Source organism: Mastigoproctus giganteus, chromosome 4, assembly GCF_048544385.1.
Source record: "Mastigoproctus giganteus isolate SK-2022 chromosome 4, ASM4854438v1, whole genome shotgun sequence".
NCBI classification, from domain to species: domain Eukaryota; kingdom Metazoa; phylum Arthropoda; class Arachnida; order Uropygi; family Thelyphonidae; genus Mastigoproctus; species Mastigoproctus giganteus.
The window spans coordinates 61,258,815-61,280,531 of record NC_143578.1 but is presented as its reverse complement, the minus strand read 5'-3'; the positions used below and the strand labels follow the sequence as shown (position 1 = coordinate 61,280,531).

Below are 21,717 nucleotides of genomic sequence, written 5' to 3'. Positions count from 1 at the left end.
ATGGCTACAAAACTGTGGCTAATTGTAATTTAAGAAATGGCTGTGGTATTTTGAATGGCAAAAAAATAAACAGACACATACCAAACAAAATGTTTATTCATATTAGGTATGTATCTGCTTAGGTTTTTTTTTTTTTTTTATTATTTTTATGCACTTAGAAATCATGATCTAGACAGTTCCATATCTTGGATATTTCTTATATTAAAATACTATTTAAGTATCTCAAAAACCCTCATCCCAGGCTTCTTTCTATACTCTAAATCATCTTTCATTAAAAAACAAAAATAACCATTGAAAAGACTGCATTCTCTTAATAAAAAACCATTAGTAGTAATTTCTCACATCTTTGATAAAAACAAGGATTTATTCTAGTATTAGCCATATAGTGCAAGAAAGCCACAGGCCTTTGATGCACCAGCAAAAAAAAAAAAAAAGTAGATAAGAAAAGGTGCCTGGTTGCCAACCTGTGTAGTTCAGCCTTTCCTGATACATTTGCCCTTTTACAGATCTCACCATGCAAGTTGCCTGTTTTTGGACCCTTTCAAGAAGATCATTTTTTTTTTTTTTTCTGGATTAGTTATACTATGAATTTTAGGGTATAAATGTGCAGATCACCTTCAAATACCATCAAATAGAAAACTTGGCCGTGATGAAAATAGATAATTTTGAAACAAATTTGAAAATAGCAAGATTGTTTAATTTTGGGGTGATTTAGATTTTAATATAAAACAGGCTTCTGTAATTTAATTTTAACCACCCAAACAGAACTTAAATTCACACACAGTACAGCTTCTCTATTTCTTTTATTAAAATAGTGATATTTAGTATGAATTGTCAGCCCTGAACATTGATTACTTTTCATTTGATTAATCTAGCATTTCAAAAAAAAAACCATAAACAACAACACAACAAGCACATGGTGCCTTTACATCGACAATCAGTTTTTTTGAGAGGAAAAAAAAAGGCAAAAAATAGCTTAAAAAAGTGAAACTTAAGAATTTATTCTTAATTTTGACATTATATTATATAATAAGATCAAAAAACCTCATTAGTCTTGTCATAAAAAAAAAAATATTTTTAAATATTTCCCTACCAACCCAGCAAAATCTGGGTGTAGCAAGCAAGTGGGTTAAAAATATAAACTGAAACTCAATGTAAAGTTACTGTAGAACAAGTTTTTTTGATATTTATGGTACCATAAATAATTTTTTATGGATAAAAAACTTTTATAAATAACAAATAACTTTTCCAATTAAAAAATAATTGGCTATCGAGATCAAGACAATATCATACTGGATTATACTAACCTTTGCACTAAAATAATCCTAATAGACATTTAAATTCATAAGTTTTACTGTTTTTGATGTAGAGAATACATCAACCATGCTAACAGAGAATTAATAACTAGATTAAGTATTCATACTGAATTCAGACTTTAACATTGGTTTAAAAAAAAAAAAAAAAAACTTTTGTTTATAGTAGTCTGTAGTAAGTTGCTCACTGATACTATTATAGAAACCAGACACAGTACTCAACTAACATAGTCACATTCTCCTGTAACACCATGAATTTAAACTTCAAACACACAACCACGAATGATCGTTAACATTCTCTGCAAGACTGAAACCAAAAAATAATGTACAACGATGTATTTATTATGGACATATTTGAAATTTCATTGTTTTCATATTTCACTTCTTATTTAGAACTGGATTCTTTCTGATACTTATAATCATATTATCAGTACTAATTTCTTGAGGTAGATAAGTCTAAAAAAAAAGGTTCATTGGTAGTGAAAGCATGGCTGGATGAAAATCCAGTTTTGCAAAAGTTTTGCTCTACTGCCACAGGTCAAAACTTTTGCACACAGTATATCTTTTAATCTTTTATACTATCCTGTATTACATATATATATATCTCCTCTCCTGTCACCTGAATAGTTCACAGCAAAAATGAACTAAATTACTATTTTTAAAACATATTTGGAGAGCTTTCCTGTAGTTTTCGCATTCATAGGTCAATAGGCTGACTCCATTCCTGTCAGAGTCACAAGTTAAGTTAGTTATTTAATCTTATGTTAGTGTAATTTGTGGTAGCCCTTGACTGTTTACCACTTGTATGGAGAGGTCTGGGTTCAATTCAGTTCAACAAGTGAAGGAATTTTTGAAGTTCTCTTCAATTAAAGCTGTAGTTAATTAATCTCAGTTGGAGGAAGTAGGGCCCCATGAATTATTCTGAGTTTTTCACTGAATGCACATACTTCTACAGATAAATACACCACAACACCACAGTGATATGCTACAGTGCAATTAAAAGAATAAAAAGGGCTCGAGTTAGTCGTCTAGTCTGTAACCTTGCAAAAGCCACAGGTGCCTTCCTAAGGATGTTTAATTTGTGTATAGCATATCTATTAACATCTTAATAATAATTATTTGATCCTAGCTCAAGAACAATATTGCCAAGGCTGACCGGGCTAGCCGGATAGGTAAAGTGCCTGCCTGGCAACCCAAAGGTTGCGGCTTCGAATCCTGCCTCGGGCTTGGATCAGAGTACTGCAAAAATCTTGGAGGTGCATTATGGCCATAGAAGCCGATTTGCTAACAAAAAAACAAAAAAAAAAAAAAAAAAACAATATTGCCAAGAGCTGTATATCCAAGATCAATCTTGCATGAGTTGTATATCCATCTTTTAAAATATAACACTACTACTGTGTAGAATAAAATTTCCATTAAACTGATATTCTCCTAATGTACCCATGAAGACGAGCCCTGCCATCTACCACATAACATCTGTAATGTGTCACTGTTTTCCAAACTTTGTGTCCTAATATGTAAAATAAATTTTCTGTTTATACTCCGGCACGACAACCAAGTCAGTAGAGTTTACAATAAATCGTCAATACAAATATTTATCGTATTTAGTAGTCACTATTGGAGGACAGTCCTTGGCTAATTTCTCTGATGTCACTGAAGTAAGACCTATGGCAAGTTTGTGCATGTTTGGCCACAGAAATTGGGGAAAAAAAAAAAAAAAAAAAAACTATAAATAAATGAAATAAACAGCATGAATGGAGGGTAATACACAAAATGTGAATGGGGCATGGAGAAAATTATGGCCTGATTGCCGAGAAAATTGAAAATTTCCTTAAAAATCGTTGGAAGCACCAACTCATGATGTACAAAGAAACATAGTGAAGATTACAAAATATGATGGCTTGAATCATGCTGAGGAGGTTGTTGTGGTCATTTTATTCAAATCACATGGTGAAGATAAACTTTAAAATCTAAAGTTCTAGACAAGGTTGAATAATACTAACACAGCAGCCCCAAAAATTAATAGCAACCTATGCTGAAGCACCAAAAAGTAAAAGGTTAGATCAGTACCTTTCATTCATTTAGAAGGCTACAGTAGCCATTTTTGCTAGCAGTAACAGAGTTCACGGGGAAGAGGAGTACACAAGTTTAAACATCAACTACTTGCACATCCCTACAAAAGGAGAATTTTCATCATCTGTGACTAACTAAGATTAATAAGACAACAAAAATGTTCATCTTTTTTATTCTTCAGTTTCCCTTTCTTCAATGATTACAGGCCTAATTGGGTTCCATGCTAAACAATACACTAAGTTTCAATCTTCCCTTTTATTATTCTCTTTTCTAGCTAGACTATCGTTATTACTAGTTTTTGAAAAACAGGCTACTTCTTTTGCTTTTATTGTTTTACACTCTAACAATCATTATTTTTGAAATTCACTACTTTATGTTTTCAGAGGATGCATCTATCATCATAACATGAAAATGTATGGAAAATGGGGAAAAAAAAAAAAAAAATCACCATTCACTTAATGACACATTTTCAAGATGCCTAAACCCTAAGTGGTTATATTTGTGCATCCATTAAAGTAGTGGATCACCATTAAGGGATCATAATTTGCAGTATTTTTTGGTAAATGAATCACTAGTTCTGGAGGATGTTATTCACTTTAATGGACAGCCATGTCATTCTTTGAGATATATTACTCTTCCCCTCCTGTTAATAATGTTGCAATTGTGACTTTTATAATTACAATTTTACAACTGAGATTGTATAATTCCTAATTTTACATAAATGTAAGAATTGAAGGAAATTCGTTTATGCATGGATAATGCACACACATCATTTCTACTACCAAGGTCATTTTAATTATATCTCATATTGTGAATACCTTCACAACAAGTTGCTATATTACACTACCTTGAATAAGTAACACTTCACCTATGAGAAAGACTACTGTTACTTATTCTTAGCAGATACCACCACCCAAACGGCACTGTTTCAAGGCTTTTTGGCTCCTCTTTGGTGGGTGGGTAGGTAGGTATCCTGTTGGGGGGGGCCAAAAAACCTTGATATAGTGCCATCTGGGTGGTGGTATCCACTGAGAATAAGTAACAAGTCTTTCCCATTGGTGAAGCATTACTTATTCGAGGTAGTGCAATGCCACGACAACTCATTGTGAAGGTATTCACAATGAGATATAATTAAAACAATGCATTAAAACTACCTTGGTAGTAGAAATTATGTGTGTGCATTAGCATTAGTAGAGGCATATGATGCAAGAAAGCAAGCTTATATAGCATGAGCCAAAAAAAAAAAAAAAAACCCTTCCCATTTCACCCATCCATTTACTCCAAATGTTTGTCTAGTTCTGCCTTGAATTTATTTAAGCTGTCAACTTCTACAACAGATGGAAGTTTGCTCCAGCAATCAACCACCTGCTGGCTAAAGGCAAATTTCTGCACACCTATTCTACAACTGTCGTTCCTCAATTTGAATTTATATCCCCTCAGGCAACTAATCTGTTCAAGAGGAAGAATTCCATCAGCATTGAGCTTTCTCAAGCCATTCAAGGCTTATACACCTCAATCAGATCACCTCGCAGGTGCCTAGTCTCCAGACACTGCAATTTGTAGAACTTAAGTCTTTCTTTGTAGGAGCAACCTTTTGTTCCATTCACAAACCTTGTTCACCTTCTCTGTACTCATTCGAGCAGCTCTACGTGCTTCCTAAAAAGAGGCATCCAGACTTGCATACAGTACTCAATGTGTGGCCTGACAATTGCCTTAAACAAGGGGATAATCACCTCCTTATCCCTACTAGAAAAATCCATGTATATCATTGACAAGACATCATGAGCTACTCTCGTAGACTGTCTGCACTGCTCAGAAAACGTCATATCTGACTGCACAATTACCCAGGTCTTTTTCATTCTCTACCACACAGTTCATACGTTACTCTGGGGTTACTGTACTTTACATTTGTCAATGTTATACTTCAGTTGCCATTTCTCAGTCCATCTGCTCAACTTTTCTAGATCCTATTGTACCAGCATACTATCATTAGTGTCATTAACAACTCTGTCAACCTTCGTATTGTCTGCATAAAATTGCTTATTGGAGGCTTGAAGTGGTGAAACCCATGTTTAGTCTCTAGAGCAAAGTTTCCGGCATCCCCCTCCCCCCATACTTCTCCTTCAACCCATGCACGGTACTAAGTACTATAGGTTTTGATACCTTTCATGTTTGGGGTTTTCTTAAAAAATAAATAAATAAATAAAAAATAAATAAACATTATGCATTACCCATACATAAACAAACTCCTTCATACTCTTACGCATTTAGCCGAGAAATTTCTTTTAGGATGCAAGAATTGTCTCAGTTATTTCATTTAAACTGCTTCTAAAAACCATTAATCAGTTTTTAAAATAAATATTAGTTTAATGGTTAGACAAAATATTACATTACGCAAAACTGCCCTTATACGGCACATATAACAAAATTTTTATTCCATGCAGTGCAGTATTATACTTCGAACAAGTTTCCTGCATATCTCACTATGCCTCCAACCAATCATAAACATACCTATGCTTCTGAATACTCAACAGGACTCTTATCAATATTCTCATTTGCATCTAAGACAAGCAAAAAAAAAAAAAAAAAAATTGTAACTCTGTGTAAAAAATGAACATTTTCAGGGCAGAAACACTCATACATATACAGTATATGCCTGAAAAATTATTTCAAACATATATATATTGTAAACATGATATACGGTAAGTCAGACACGTATCTATATATTCTTGAACACTTCGTTTAAGACTATGTTCTATTTTTATTAAATTTTCAGTTTTGACAATGCTGCTGTTATGCAGCATTAATGCTATTACAAGATTAAACAATTAAACATTATATGCACACTGATATATTAGGTCAAAGTCTCAACTGATTTTTGTTTTGTGAGTGGTAGTGAAAATTTTTATTATTTTGGGTGGGAGGCATTACCAGTAATTAAGGCCTAACTAACTGGATAGCCATTGTTGTTCTAGCAGTTGTTGGTTTGCCTATAATTCTATGTTAACAATTAACGTGAACTCAAGTTAAGAAATATATAGATGTAAAGTTTGGAAAGATTAGAGGCTTAAAATTAGAGGAGAAATGAAATAAAGGGAATTATTAAAGATTGAGTCAAGAAAAATTAGGAAAATAGCTAGGAAGAATTAGGAAGGTAACATTCTTTCATATGGCCATCTCTCTCTCTGCTACTTCCTCAGGGGCTTTGAGCAGACAGATAGCCATACTAAAAGAATGGCTCATGCATACCTGTTTCTGTAGTCTCAACAATAATTTTGCTTAGTAAGTTCTCATGTTTAGTTATGGATGTCCTAATGTAATAAGGCAAATAAAAATTTTAATTGTTAATTTATTATTTTAGTCTTAAATTTTTTTGGATTATAATTAGCTGCAAACTGGGATTGGGACCCAAAGCCCAATGGGTATGCATCAGAGTAAATATAAAAAGTATACAGGTAATTTACCTGTGAACACTATAGCTGGTGGTTGGTACAAGAAAGCATGTGCAATCTGCCCGGGAGCTGCTTTATAGGAGGCCAGGGTGCCATCTGATTTGTTGGTCTGTCATTAATAATTATATATGATTAAGGGATGGGTTAATTTGCTTGTTTGTAATTATGTGACCCGTGTTAAATTTGTAATTTATGGTTAGGAATTATGGTGAATACCTATATAGATGTTTAGGTTAATACATTTTAAGATTACTTTTTTTTTTATAGAGAAATCAAATTGATAATGTTATCCACTGGACAAGGACTGGTATAACCTTTCTACAGCATAACAGCCCATGTATGCCCAGTGGGATAACTATATACATATTTACATACCCCCCCCCCCCCATCGGTGATTTTAACCTTGCGGTGCTTTGGACTTGATTATAAGCTGAAGGCAAGGTGTAGCGTATTTGCTTTTGTTGCCATTTATATCACAGTATTTATTGAACCGTATACCAAGGGAATTAAATGCCCAATGAAATTTAATAAGAATATGGGCCAAGTATTTAAGTAACCTAAGTTGGACTTCATTGTTATACCCTATAATTACTTATAGGGTAGAACAATGAAGTCCAACTTAGGTTACAAGCATTGTAATGACATTTTTTTGATATTGATGTTAAGTATCATCAATCATCAATTTACTAAGGCGCATCATTCTCCCAAAAACATCATACCACCCCAGATTTTAAGTAGGATAAGAAGAATAATTAATGACCTATGGATATGTAATTTCTACAGTAATCTTATAGCATACAAAATCACTAGTTTGCTTGTATAAAGGTCTGAATACATGTAACTGTATTAGTACTTGTGGGTCTATTATACAGTAACAACAAATAGAATTCCTAGAGCTAGTCACAAAACAAACCATACACCCAGGCCCACAATATCACTGCATGGTCCTTGCTAAATGTCTTGATGACCAGACAGACAATCTTGTTATCAATGGAACAATGATAAGATTGCACAAGACACCTAACCTGATGGCAGTGGATTCTTATTAGCTCTGGAATTATTTAAAATCAAAGGGGCATAACCTCTCCACCAAAGAATCTACAAGACCTAGAACAAGATAATTCTGCATCACATAGTACTCTTAATACAGGCACGCTACGAGCCATCTGAGCTAACAGATTCAGAATGTTACTGAAGGAGTATATTAGTATTAGCAGAGGCAAAATGATGCAAGTAATCAAGCTTATGGATCATCAGCCATTTAAAAAACAAAACGCATGCACATGATTTGCTCATCCCTTCTAATAATTTGTCTAATCCTTTACATTTATTTAAAGTACCCATTTCCATAACAGCAAGTGGAAAGAAGTTCATTCCAACAAATGATTACTCTGTCTAAAAGAAAATTTCCACATATCTATTCTGCAACCATCCTTTTCCAATTTAAATTTATGTCCTCTTGTGGGTTGTCCAAGAAACAGCAAGGATGCCATCAGCATTAAGTTTACTCAACTAAATTAAAGCTATAATAACTTCAACAGCTGTTTCAGATGCCTAATTTCCAGATACAAGCTACCGAACGCAAATCTTTCTTTGCAAGTGCATTGTTTTTGTGTCCCCAACTAATCTTGTCGATCTTCTTTGCACATTACTGCAGATCTACAACTGAATGAATGAACAAACTCAACTAACTGACTGGTGTTATTTGTTAAAAACCTGTATTCATATGATAGTCCAGCTAGAGAATGATTTTATGTCTTTGTTGTTTGCAGAAATAGCCAATGGAAAGCATAGGCCAGAGGCATGTAATTGTAACTGATTTGACCAGTTTATGAAAAAGAGCATAGCTGTCTGTATGTTAGCACCACAGTTCAAAGATCATAATCAGGGATGGTATTCATATTAGTCAAAATGGCATATTTGAGGTGGTCACACTGCTGTCAGTAAGCCAAGCATTCTCAGTGGTAGTTATGTTGGTAGTTACACTATGTACACACTGACAAATGCCAATGCCAGTGTGACTAATTATAAACATTAATATACTGCAAGAATTAACATATTACTTTATAACATATCCTGATAAAACTATCAGTCAGGTTACAATAAGATAGGTAAATTGATATTACCAAGAGCATTAATAGTCATGCTACCAATATATTATATGAATAACCTAACTTATAACCGATATGTGGGTTAAGTTATTTTATAGTACATTAATTGTTACCATATGACTGTGTATAACTTGTAGCTGTGAACAAGTGTACATAGTGTATGTTGTCAATCTAACTTTTCAATATACAGAACTACAGATGAGAATCTGGTTCTTGCCATTTGGTCAGAAGCATATATGAACAGCCCAAAGAGTCCTCAACAAACTAAGACTAAAGCAGTGACTGTTATGAATTTTTTGAAAAGAATCACAAACCTGAAAACCAATGCAAGGAAAATTAAAAATGTAAAGGTAATTCATTTTTATTAAATCAAGAAAGGGAAAATATGCAAACATTTTAGTAATACTTTAGCACAGCCCTCTTGTTTCTCCAAATACTTCTGACATCAATCCACAAGATTCTTAATGCCATCTAAAAGAAATACCACTTCTTCATCTTCATTTGAAATTTAATATCAGCTTCTTTCTTTTTTTTTTTTTTTTTTTTAGAGAGTCAAAAAGATGATAGTCTGAAGGGGCAAGATCTAGACTGTGTGCTGGTGAGGAAGAAGTTCAAAATGCAGTTTGTGAATAATATCAATGGTTGCAGCAGCTGAATAAGATCATGCATTGTCATGTAGCAGAACACCTTTTGACAGCAAACCACTGTGTTTGCTACAAAGAACAGGTTGAAGTTTCTCTTCTAAACATGAAATAATATTTTGCACTGTTGACAGAATGAACCCATTTTGGGACATAATGCTCCAAAATAGACACATTCAAATCCCAAAACAACTTCAAATGTGACTTTTACAGAAGTCACACTTCCAAATAAATCTTTTGGTTATCAGGGATGGTGTGGTTTCCATTCCATACTTTGCTACTTGCTGTCGACCACACTGCCACTTCTAAACCATTCCACTCATTTGTACACCTAACTTTGACTAACAAAGTTTTCTCCATATTGCACTAATGTACTTCTGTGAATCCGGGAGCATTTGACTCCTTTTGACTGCAGCATGGGGGTTCATAAATGGTGCAATTGGAAAGTGGAGCTGACATGATTATACCTTGACTGTAAAAAACAGATTGAATGCAGACAACTGAGACGTAGACTTTTCGAATAACACAGTATGTATGATGACCTTGGGTAGTTGATTATGTTGTTGCACATTGCTGTCCACAAATCAAAAATACTTCAGAAATATAAAGGGGTTGCTTTTCATTGAGCAGCCAGTTTTGACATTCTCTTCCATTTAAGTTTTGTGTGCTTAATGAAGTAAAAAAACAAAGTACTTTTTATTAAGATGTTAGGATAGCAATGAAAACAAAAAAAAAAAAAAAAAAAAAAAAAAATGGAGGAAGGCCCACCTGTTTCCCACTTAGAAAAAAATCAGTACAAATATAATCCTGTAGGTATCCTTATATAGGCAGGAAGTTGGAATAAATTTAGAAGACTGGACCCAATTATTAGAAGGGGTGAGCAAATGAAGTGGATTTTTTTTTGTTATCACAAGGATCATCATATCAAAAGGATTACCAATTAATTAGACCACCACCAATTTTTCATTGAATGCAAGCAATCTGAACCTAATTGAATAATTTGTACACAAAATAATTTTAGTTTTGCATTTTAGTAAGCATTTTAGTAATTTGAAATAGTATGACACTTAAAAAAAAAAAATCAATCGCTTTACTGAATGCACTGTTCTTTCCATTCATTCTGTAATAAACAAAAAAACTTGACATTTTATTAATTTTATGCCAAAAAGGGATCTAGACCACAATGATTTACAAGTTTTTTTTTATAACATGTACTACAAAGAAAGCTAAGTTGTGACCCCTCTATAAACTTCCCTCCTTGTATTATTTTGTTAATACTAATATACTCAACTTTCTTAAAAAGATAATGATGAAAAAATATGCATCAAATCACAGAAATATAATTCTGTAACAAAAAAGGATAAGTTTAAAATAAAGAAGAAAAAGTAAAAATTTATGATTAAATATTTTTAAGCATTAATGAATTAACTTTTTCATATAATGTAAATTTTAATTGGTTGTTTTAGCTGTTATGGGGAATGGTTGGAGTTAGCTGTTATGGAGAATGGTTGGAGTTAGCTGTTAATAAACCAACCTGGATTAAAGCTAAATCTAGAAATGTTTCCAGTTCTTAGTGTGATATTTGGAATTCTGTTGGGAAAGCAATTTTACTACTGAAATTTCAAAAACAAACTAAAAATAAAATTTTAACCATGGGGGGAAAGTATCATTCATTAATTCATATTTAATATTAAGAAACCACACATATTTATCCTCCCATCAGCAAGTCAAATATTTTTGATAAAATAATTAATTTTCTATGAATGGTGGATAATACACAAATCTTAAGCATTTACTCCTACATATTAAGAAAATATGTAAGAATCATTTTCCATAGTAACACAAACTTTACTATAAATTCTGTATATAAAGGATACATAGACATATATAAAACTTTGTACTCATTTAGAAGGGTCTAGGTTTGTGTCCCATTTTAGACACCAGAGGAATTTTTACATGTTTTTCACTCAAGTTTGAATCAACCAATCTCATCAAGAGGCCATGCAAGAGCTGTCCCCTTCCACAAACAGGCAAACTAACCCCAAACATACATTTCTAAAGAGCTAATACACAGATGTAGAAAGCAACGTAATACTCTGTATAAAAACTGCCTTTGGGCAGAATGCCCATCATGATCATCAAAGGATCGTGTTATTGACATTTAAGACTATCAACAATTCATAACAGAAATGGGTGGAAACAAATGTATACACTGCAAGAAAAGAAGTGCTAACTAATAATGGCCTATATAAATTTTCTGTTTATACCCTGAGATGACTACACAAAGTACTAAATTCGGATATTCGGATTACTGTTCGCACTTTCCTTTTTCAACAAATAGCAGATAAAAAAAAAAAAGTTTAATTTTTCATAATCATTTTTCCTAACTTAGCATAGTCTATCTATCAATCAATCAATAACCTACAGAAGGTGTAAATATGATGTAAATTCCACCCAGTCCTTGATACCACAGTTATGTCATATATTCTACATCAATTTTTTTCTACTAATACCTTCCAAATAGTCAGAACAACTGAATGAAAAATAATTCTGTTACATCAGAAATACTATGAATAGAATTTACCTCAACCCAAAGATAAATCCAACTGAGCTTTAAATTTCTATATATAGTATCTCCTGAATGATTACTACAATTTCCACATAACAGTGAATGAGTAAGTAGTTTTTGTCATACTGTTTACAGGAAGTGACATGCACATACATACATACACACACATGCAGAAGTATAAACAATTAATCCATTCATGTGATTTGGCCCAATTCCAAGAAATGTTTGCTTCACATAATACTCAGGTGCATTTGCTTTTTCATGATGTTATTCCTATCCTAAACTTTAAAAGTGAACTAATGCAAAGAATGCTGAAATTTAAAAACCCATACAAAACCATAAAAAAACAATAAGAAATACAACTCTCTTAATGAAACTGAATATAGTGGCCCTTTGGAAGAATAAATATTAACAGCCATGAATGTTCATATAAAAGACAATAAATACACATTTTCTCCTATATTAATATATGGATTAATGAAACAATTATAATAATATCAAATATCAATAACCAATTACTAAGAATGTCTAACTTTGATATTCATTTTCCTATACTGTTTCAGGTTCATATAATGACTAGCTAGTCATGTAGGTCAGGGCTTCCCTAAATGGGGTTACAGAATAAGGGGATTAGGGATTAAGTGCACATCTATTTCTCCTTTACCAAAACACTTACGAATAAATTATGAATAACTTAAGTGCCTGTATTCTGGTGAAAATAAAAATATCCTACAATAAAAGCCTTTTGCCTTTTTTTTTTAATGGTTTTCAAGAAGCTTATTTAATAATAAAATATTAAAATAAATTTGAACTCCTTTCAGTATTGTCGTGTGCACATAGCAATTACTTATAATTATCTATAAAATGACAAATATAAACAGGGCAGCTGTAACACATCACTGACTACTAGAATGCCAAAGAAAATTTTTCCTCCACCAAAATAACAATCTCTGACCAACCCATTAAATCTGACTATCCTTATCACTTGCTTGCAGAAACCCTGATTTAAAAGTAAAAATATTACAATGATAAAACATAGACAAGTAAAGTTCTTGCCTTAAAAAAAAGAAAAGAAAAGTTTACTACCTGTTATTTTGATACTAACATAAAATCATCAATTATCTAATTCACATGAATCATTTTTGATTTAACAAGAATATCTGGATTACTTGAAATTATAATAAGCGCTGCCAGAAGGATATATTATACTGCTGAATAGATGTGTTCCTATCTGTTAAGAAAAGAAATCATACCTTCTTCATCATTCATAGGCTGGGAAAGAGTTCTATGGCATTAGTTTCAAGCCACTCAATTTTAAGCCTAGGTCACAGGTAGGGCTGTAGTGGAGGGTATATGCCGTATACCCAATGGATTTTCTTAAGTGAATAGCGTATAACTTTTGGTTTTGAAAGACTTGTGTGTGTGTGTGTATATATATATAAACATACATACACGGGTATACCCACTGGAATTCGAGCACAGTATACTTCATGCATACGTAACATTCACAGAGTATACCTTCTGCTAATTTTACGACTACAGCACTGGTCACACAAGTGAAGATTTCTAGTCAAATTATCCAAAACAACCTTTCAGACAAAAACACATTTGTGCTTAAATAAAATAAATAAAACTTTACCAAATGTTTCAAAAATATGATTAGGGCAACAGATCTAATGATCGTCTTTCTTTCTTTTTTTTTTTTTCTTTTTTCCAATTGACGTGATTCATAATCAGAGCTGTGCTAATTTAGCACCTGGCACAAACAGTTCATACTACACTCCAACAACTTAAATTTTATTTCATTTCTACGGCCTTGGCAGAAATGCACCTGGGGCAAGCATCCCAATCGTTCGAGCCTTGGAACAGACCTGTTCATAATACCTTTTGAGATAACCAGTTTATGGCTAAACTTTACAGTAAACAGGCCTCACTGTATAAACTACAACTTACCAGTAAAGTGATTTTCCAAGATACACTTTTATACGAAAAAACACTAAAATCGGGGCTAAGTTTACCTTGCTGAATTTACTAATTTTGTTACTTGGATAACAACTCATAATTCAATGTTAATTAGTTCGAAATTATAAAAACTACTACAGAGACGGAAAATAATTTGTAGCATTCTCGGCATATGTGAATGCAATTACGTCAAAACAGTGCATATGTCGAAATAATACACGTGCTAAAATAAGGCATACGTTATTAAACTAGATCGTTTTGCAAAATTAAAAATACGCCCCTGTGGGAAACCCCAATATAACGAGCAAAACGGGATTGGGCAGGGATAATAACGCACAGCACTTGGCTTTCCTTCTTGGGTAGGCTTCTAAAACTTGATTCTCATTAGCTGATGATTATCAAACATTTAACAGTATTTGACGTTTGTCAAAAAGAAAACTTTCCTCGAATATATTATGTAACATTTTTTCATCCCTTTTACTTAATTCACTGGACGAACTCACCTTCAATGATGCAGGTTCCCCAACTTAAAAAAACCACTCTTAGCTGACACTTACACTTTACTAATAATTAAAACTGAAAATATTTCAATTCTAAACCAGGGCGAGAAATGGTACAGATTGCCGTTCCAGTTCGTTATACGCATTGGTAAATCATGTTCAAACGTGATTTTTAATAAGCTATTTTGTTAACAAACGTTCCAGTTCGTAAATTTTTTCCATTTCGACCCCTGATCCCAATAGTTCTTTTCTTGCTCTCAGCGTTTAGCTTGCTACGCACTTCCTAATCGTGAAATATATAAGAGAAGCAAACGCTCTTAACCTCTTAGAAAATACACTAATCAAGCTGAATAAATATGTATTCTTCCCTTTACATTAAAGAAAGGATAGGATTTTTTTTTTTTTTTCATATACTTTCAGAAACGCTTGTGCAGTAAGGTAGTTGCGCTTAAAATCTATTAAATCCACAATACTAAAGCGGGGGTCCAAGGCTAAAGGGGCTATAACCTCCCCCAATCATTAACAAAAATCTAATGTTAATAATGTGACTTTTTTATTTATTTATTGCGACATGATGATTAAAGCTTAATAATTCCCATGAACACTGCTTTAGACCCCTCCTTTAGAAAATCCCGCGACCGAAATAATCTTGATAATCAGTTTAACTACGTCTCTTTAAATTACAAGTGGAATTTATACTAAACAACAACGAAGAAAGTGAGGACTGAATATCTCCGAAATATTTCAAACGACCAACCTATTCATATAGCAGGAACTTCGAAAGAGAGAGAGAGACATAAATAGCGTTCAGTTCAGTGCACGATAACAGATGAGAATTATTAATAGAGGTGCACAGAGTTTAAATTTACGTCTCTGAGTTTGGGAAGAAAATAATACTACAGCACTTATCGCAATATTACAAAATGAATTTAAATTGCCTAACACCTCATAAACTTAGCCATACCCTCAATTATTTGATGAAATGAGTATCAGTCAATTCCAAAAAACAATAATTTAAAATATTTGCAAAATATAACCATACTTACTTAAGCTTTTGGAGTTCTTTATAAAGCTACTTTTCCTCCGAGGATTTTTTAGTGATGAAAACCAGTTTCCCAGTTTGTGACTACCAAAGTTACTGAAAGTGTTACTCTTGTGTAGCAATTTTATATCCATGATGCTAGTTTATGGGACTGCACGCACAAAACACAAACAACGTGGGTCACAGCGTCATAATCTCTTGATCTGCCATGTTGAACAGAGCGAAAGCGTTATAGGATGTAATTATACCATTTGTACACATGTTTAGGCAAATCCGATAAATATTTATAAACAGTTCGTCTATTCGAAGAAAGTTTGCACAAAAACGTAAACTAGAAACATATTTTCGTAGAAAATGGCCACTATATTCATATACGTTCTACGTAATTTTTAGTTTACTGGCACACACACACATGAAGAATATCAATATATAAGTCGATGAATGAGAATGATTTAGATACAGATCATCTTCCATCCATTCATTTTACTCTTTTCGGTTTAGGATATCGTCTCACAAAACAATTACACTGAATAATTACTAGTTAATGCAGCACTTCCTTCTTCACTCAACCTATAATTAATTCCAACGTAATTTATACTGCGTGATGTGATGTGTAAGTCTCTAGGAAAGTTTCAATTTTGAGGTTGCCAAGTTAAGCCTACGCCTACGTCTCCGAAACAAGAATCGACAACCCAGCACCGCAGCAGACGCAGTCGGCGAGTCAGACATGGGCTTCGCGACGTCCATACGATCGAATTCGCGGAAGCACGGCGATAATTTTCATTCGAATACAGAACATTTAGAAGTCTGATTTCACACCATTTGCCCATACACAGACACACGATAGCACAACAGGAGGATACCACAAGCCTACCCGGAATCGAATATTGTCAAGATGTACAATAGAAAGCTTTAATGCAACGGCTATGAGTAAATAACATTCACTAAACGCACACAACACGAATAACAACCACCATCCACGTTCAACTCGCCCTCGACAGGACTAGCTAGTGAGAGGGTGCTAGTGTCGCACTATGCCTTCGAGGTCGGATGATGATTCATCGCATAAACATTTTGCATATATCAAACAGAAATGACAAAGTAGCCCAAATATTTAAAACCTGAAAGCATTAGTGATTATACAGCAGATGCTATGGAATATTTTCTACAAATAAAAAAAACTAATCTTAGAAAATGATTGGAGCACAGAATTCTGGAAAATTTTGCTTTTATATTATTCAGTGTCACTAGGAAGTCGCCAGAAATTCTAGAGGCTTGTTCTTCCGTAACAGGTGTATTTCGTTTCCTTACATCTTCAAAAATTCCCTGAATAAATAGTAGCATATACTTCTTTTTTTAACAAAGAATTAAAAATATATACGTATAATTTTATGTGATATTACGAAGCAAATTACCTCTTTTATAACATAAACCTTCACACCCTTGGAAAAGACAACACAAAAGATACATCCAAGTACACATATAATTCCACATAGGCGTCTTAACTTTGCAATTACTTTTATTACACTGGTAAATACTCAATAAACACCCAGTTCTATATATACAGTATACTGTGTATAAATATATATATATATATATATATATATATATATATATATATACAGCATTTTTTTTAACGTCATATCATTAATGGACATAAAATCTCTTGTTATTAGATATTTCTAAATAACAAATTCCTACGATGCCACATCACCAATAACATCCATTTCATTCGATGATAGCCACGGATTCGCTTTTTCTTTTCTTTTTTTTTTTTATACGTGTTTCAACATTCCGACGGTGAGTAGTTTACGATGGATGTTGTGAATGTAAGACCAAATCCAGAACGATTTTCCTTTTTTACGAAAATATTTTACTAAGATAAAGAAAACAGTACAGTATTTTATTTTATTCATTTTCATTTAAAGATCAACTGCTATAGAAATCTGTACGTGTGGGAAAAAAATTATTTTTTTTTTTTTCAAAAATGGCATTTCCCTGAAAAAATTATACTGTTTTTACAAAGAATTAAAAAAATATACAGTACGTTTATTTTTTTTTTGTGAGATTATGATTAAATGAAGCAAATTACCTCTTTCATAAAATAAACGTTCACACCCTTGGAAAAGACAACACAAAAGATACATCCAAGTGCACATATAATTCCATACAGGCGTCTTAACTTTGCAATTCTTTTTATTACACTGATAAACACTCAATAAACACCCCGTTCTATGTATATGTACTGCATTTTTTTTTTTTATGTCGTATCATTAATGAACATAAAATCTCTTATTAGATATTTCTAAATAACAAATTCCTACGATGCCACATCACCAATAACACCCATTTCATTCGATGATAGCCACGGATTTGCTTTTCTATACGTGTTTCAACATTCCGACGATGAGTAGTTTACCATGGATGTTGTGCATGTAACAGCAAATCTAGAACGATTTTCTATTTTTACGAAAAAATTTAACTAAGATAAAGAAAAGAGTATTTTATTCGTTTTCGTTTAAAGATCAACTGCTATAGAAATTAACATATAATAATAAATAAATATAAAACTTAACTCTAAATAATCATAAACGAAAATCGAAATATATGCTAATAAAAATAATAAATCTGTAAGTTGTTACTGCCCAACCAAGTACTGTTACAAACAATTTGTTGGTTATGAAATATCAAAATAATATATATCTTGAAATATCAAGCGTGAAAATGCATAAGTACACGTGCTCTGAGTGATCGGAATTCGAGTCCGTGACTGCTAAATACGGTGTTTTTTTCTTGTATTCTCTCTATCTTGCAAACTACTCTGACTGTATGGTCGTCCCAAAATATAAACAGAAATTTATTTATTATTATTTTCATATAAAATTTAATTATGACGGGTTCAGTACTGACAAGACATATAGGAATCGCCCTCCAGATTATAAACCAACTGTTCCTTCATTGACTACCAGACCTAAACCATACTTCAAAATATGCGCTTTTCTCCCTGGATTCCATGACTTTAAATTCTGCTCTATGAAGAACAGAACATTATCATTTAAACGTTATGAAAATTATTTACATTATATTTAGTTAAAAAATTTTATCTTCTTTAGTTTGCATGCTGTTCTGGGGATCTTTTTTTGGTGCTAGTACATTGGCTGCTTTAAAACAATTACAATGAAGTTACGAACCCCTTGGGCCATCTTAAGTATATATAAGTTTGACTTTTTAGACCATATAAATAGCTAATTATTAACATTGACGTTTAGACCACTTCAAGTATTTTATTTATTTATTTTTTTATATCTAACAATGTCTTAATCAACATCATTAAAACGATAAGTATACAGTAAAAATAAAAATACTGTCTACTAATAGTCTGGTTCAAGTGAACTCCTATTTTACATAACATATTAATGTAAAATATAAAGTATTTTTATATCAAGACAAAAAATGTATTTATTTATTATACATAATTTTGAACATAATGGTAATAATTTTAAGCTATTCATATACGGTATAGATCCATATTAAAACTATTATATATTGTTTACGAGTATATGTTACCTAATTATTTGAAAAATCTGTCTTTCTGTCTGATCGCGATATTTTTGCATCCCGTTGAAGACAGCGCTACCAATTTTTGTATTTCTTTTTCATTCAGAAAGAGAACAAAGGGCTATGTTTGGATCTCAAATTTCAACTCCCCCCCACCGAATACTTTGATTTCCCTGCTCTCCTGGATCACTCCAGTGGGTGATGTCCAAATAGCCACCTCTTGCATTCCAGGCAATCAAGTTATGCCTATAATTTCATAATATGATATCTCCTATAAGCAGATTTTAATGAAACTTTCAGCCATAATTTATTATACATCAAAATTTACATTTAAGACAAATTTATAGTACAGTAGTTCTAAATCATGCAACAAACCTAGCTTGTATAATATAATATAGTTACGTATAGTAACAATCCCTTCAGTTTTTTTAATTTGTCTTAAATTCGTGATGCAATGTGAACTCACTAGTTTCAATTTATTTCGGTTTTTTTTTTTTTTTTTTAATTTAACATTCTGTTATTTGGAGGATAAGTTTTTAAATTAGAAACTTCAATTTTTTTTTATTTACAGGCCTTCTTAAAGGTAAATTAATTAGTTATTGCATCCTGTAGGGATTCAATAACTAATTATTTTAGGGTCGTTGCAAGCGTATTAAGTGCCACATGCAAAACATCAACCTTTCTCTTCTCCCCACCAAGCAATTAATTTACAAAAAATAATATTGAATTAACGTGAATAAAGTTCCGCGTTATAATAACAGATTTATTTTATATGACAAGATTTTTATAAGATAATTCATTATATATGATATTTATTTTATATACACCAAAAAATATGACACTAAGTTTACATTCTTGTCGTTCATCAAAGACTACACCATTTGCATGCATTTTGACATTTCCATCTATGCCATCCAAAACCTTTCCAATGTCATTGGTGACTATACTAAACGACAACACCCGTAAAAGAAAGCCTTGAGAAAAGCAAGGTGGTGGCAAACAGGTAGTACCATCTGCTCAACTTTCTTCCAGTATTTAAAAAATAATAATAAATTAACCACCTAACAAAACTTTTCCTTGCTGACACTCTAGGTTTGCTATTAATACGTTATAATTAACTCTATCAACATACCCGGCAAAATTAATGATCCCTTTTGAAAGATAAACAAATTCATACCATTGTAAATGTTTCCAGTTACACTTATGGTAAAGCATATAATTTGACTGATATGTAGACGTGTTGTATAAGACACAATACGAGGGAAAGTGGAAAAGTTTCTAGCCTCTCAAAAAAAGAATAGTGGAGAGTAGTGAAAAATCATTTATGTGTTTCAACATAGTCCACTCCTTAAGTCAAAGCACTTTCTGGCACGATTGACTAGCTTTAGTAACACGCTCAAATAAAATTTAGAAGATTTTGACTCAAACCAGTTGTTTATTAATATATAATAAATATTCATTTATTGCAACTACAGCAAACCCATCACAGTACTAGGCTAGGGGCATAAATTCAGTACAAAGGAGACAAATATATATATATATATATAAATACATAGCATATTCTATATATACATTAACAGCGAATATGAATTATAATGAATAAAAAATATATATTGCAGAACATCACATTTGGCTCTCGGATGTAGTTACTGGGTTGCAAGCAGGCAGCTGTTTGTATTTCTCATAATTTGTTTGGAAATGAGACTCCTGTAGGCTTCAGAGTTGAGCAACCTCTTACAATCAATGTTGTGATAATTTATGAGGTGAAGGGATGCATTGGGGAACATCCTGTCCATTTGTTTTAATCTGGAGAGTTTGGATTTGAATTGTTGTTGGTTTCTTGAGTTTTCTTTGTTGGTGGGAACTATTATGTTGGCTAGGTTTGGTGAATTGGTTGCAGAAGTAATTAACTTTGCAAGAAGCATGACTCCAGACTCGTTGATCATCTGTAGCAGAGGCTTTGTTTTTAAGTTTTTATAAAGCTGTTGCCTGGATATTGTACGGGGAAAACGAAGTTTATTGTTCAGCCATCTAAGAACCCAATAATGAATTCCTTACTCTAGGGTAAGGAATTTTTTTATGGTAACTTGAGGAGCGCCCTACCAGATTTCGGAGGCATAAGACAGAATGGAAAAATGCATCTCTGAACATGGTATATGACTGTTTTTCTATCTTGAATCGCCGCTGTTTCTTGCTTGATCAGCCATTTTGATTTTTGAATTTTTTTATCAACATATACATAGTGAGAATTAAATGAAAGATTTTTGTCAAAAACAACTCCTAGATCTTTATGAGCATATACGTTGGAAATTGAAACATTTGCAATTTTAATTTCTATGTGGTTTGGTTGTTTCTGTAAGGAATAAGTTATTTGAGCAGATTTGTTTGTATTTATAGTCAGATTGAGATTCTTCAGATACTTGATGATTCCGCACATCTGTAAATTCGCATCATGGCTAACCTTGGAAATGTCATCACAAGATTTGGAAATAATAA

The 21,717-nt window shown here is 32.5% G+C and overlaps 1 protein-coding gene across 3 annotated transcripts in view; it reads right to left on the bottom strand.

Annotated features, from left to right (window-relative positions):
* The window catches only part of LOC150086776 (cyclin-dependent kinase 17-like), a 279,296-nt gene extending 262,646 nt beyond the window's left edge, over positions 1-16,650 (bottom strand). For all 3 annotated transcript variants that reach the window (XM_090372743.1, XM_090372745.1, XM_090372744.1), the window contains exon 1: positions 15,668-16,650. In XM_090372743.1, the coding sequence (XP_090228869.1) occupies positions 15,668-15,797 (130 nt within the window). In that variant the 5' untranslated portion in view covers positions 15,798-16,650. The remainder of the gene's footprint in view (positions 1-15,667) is intronic.
* Between the last annotated feature and the right edge of the window lie 5,067 nt (positions 16,651-21,717).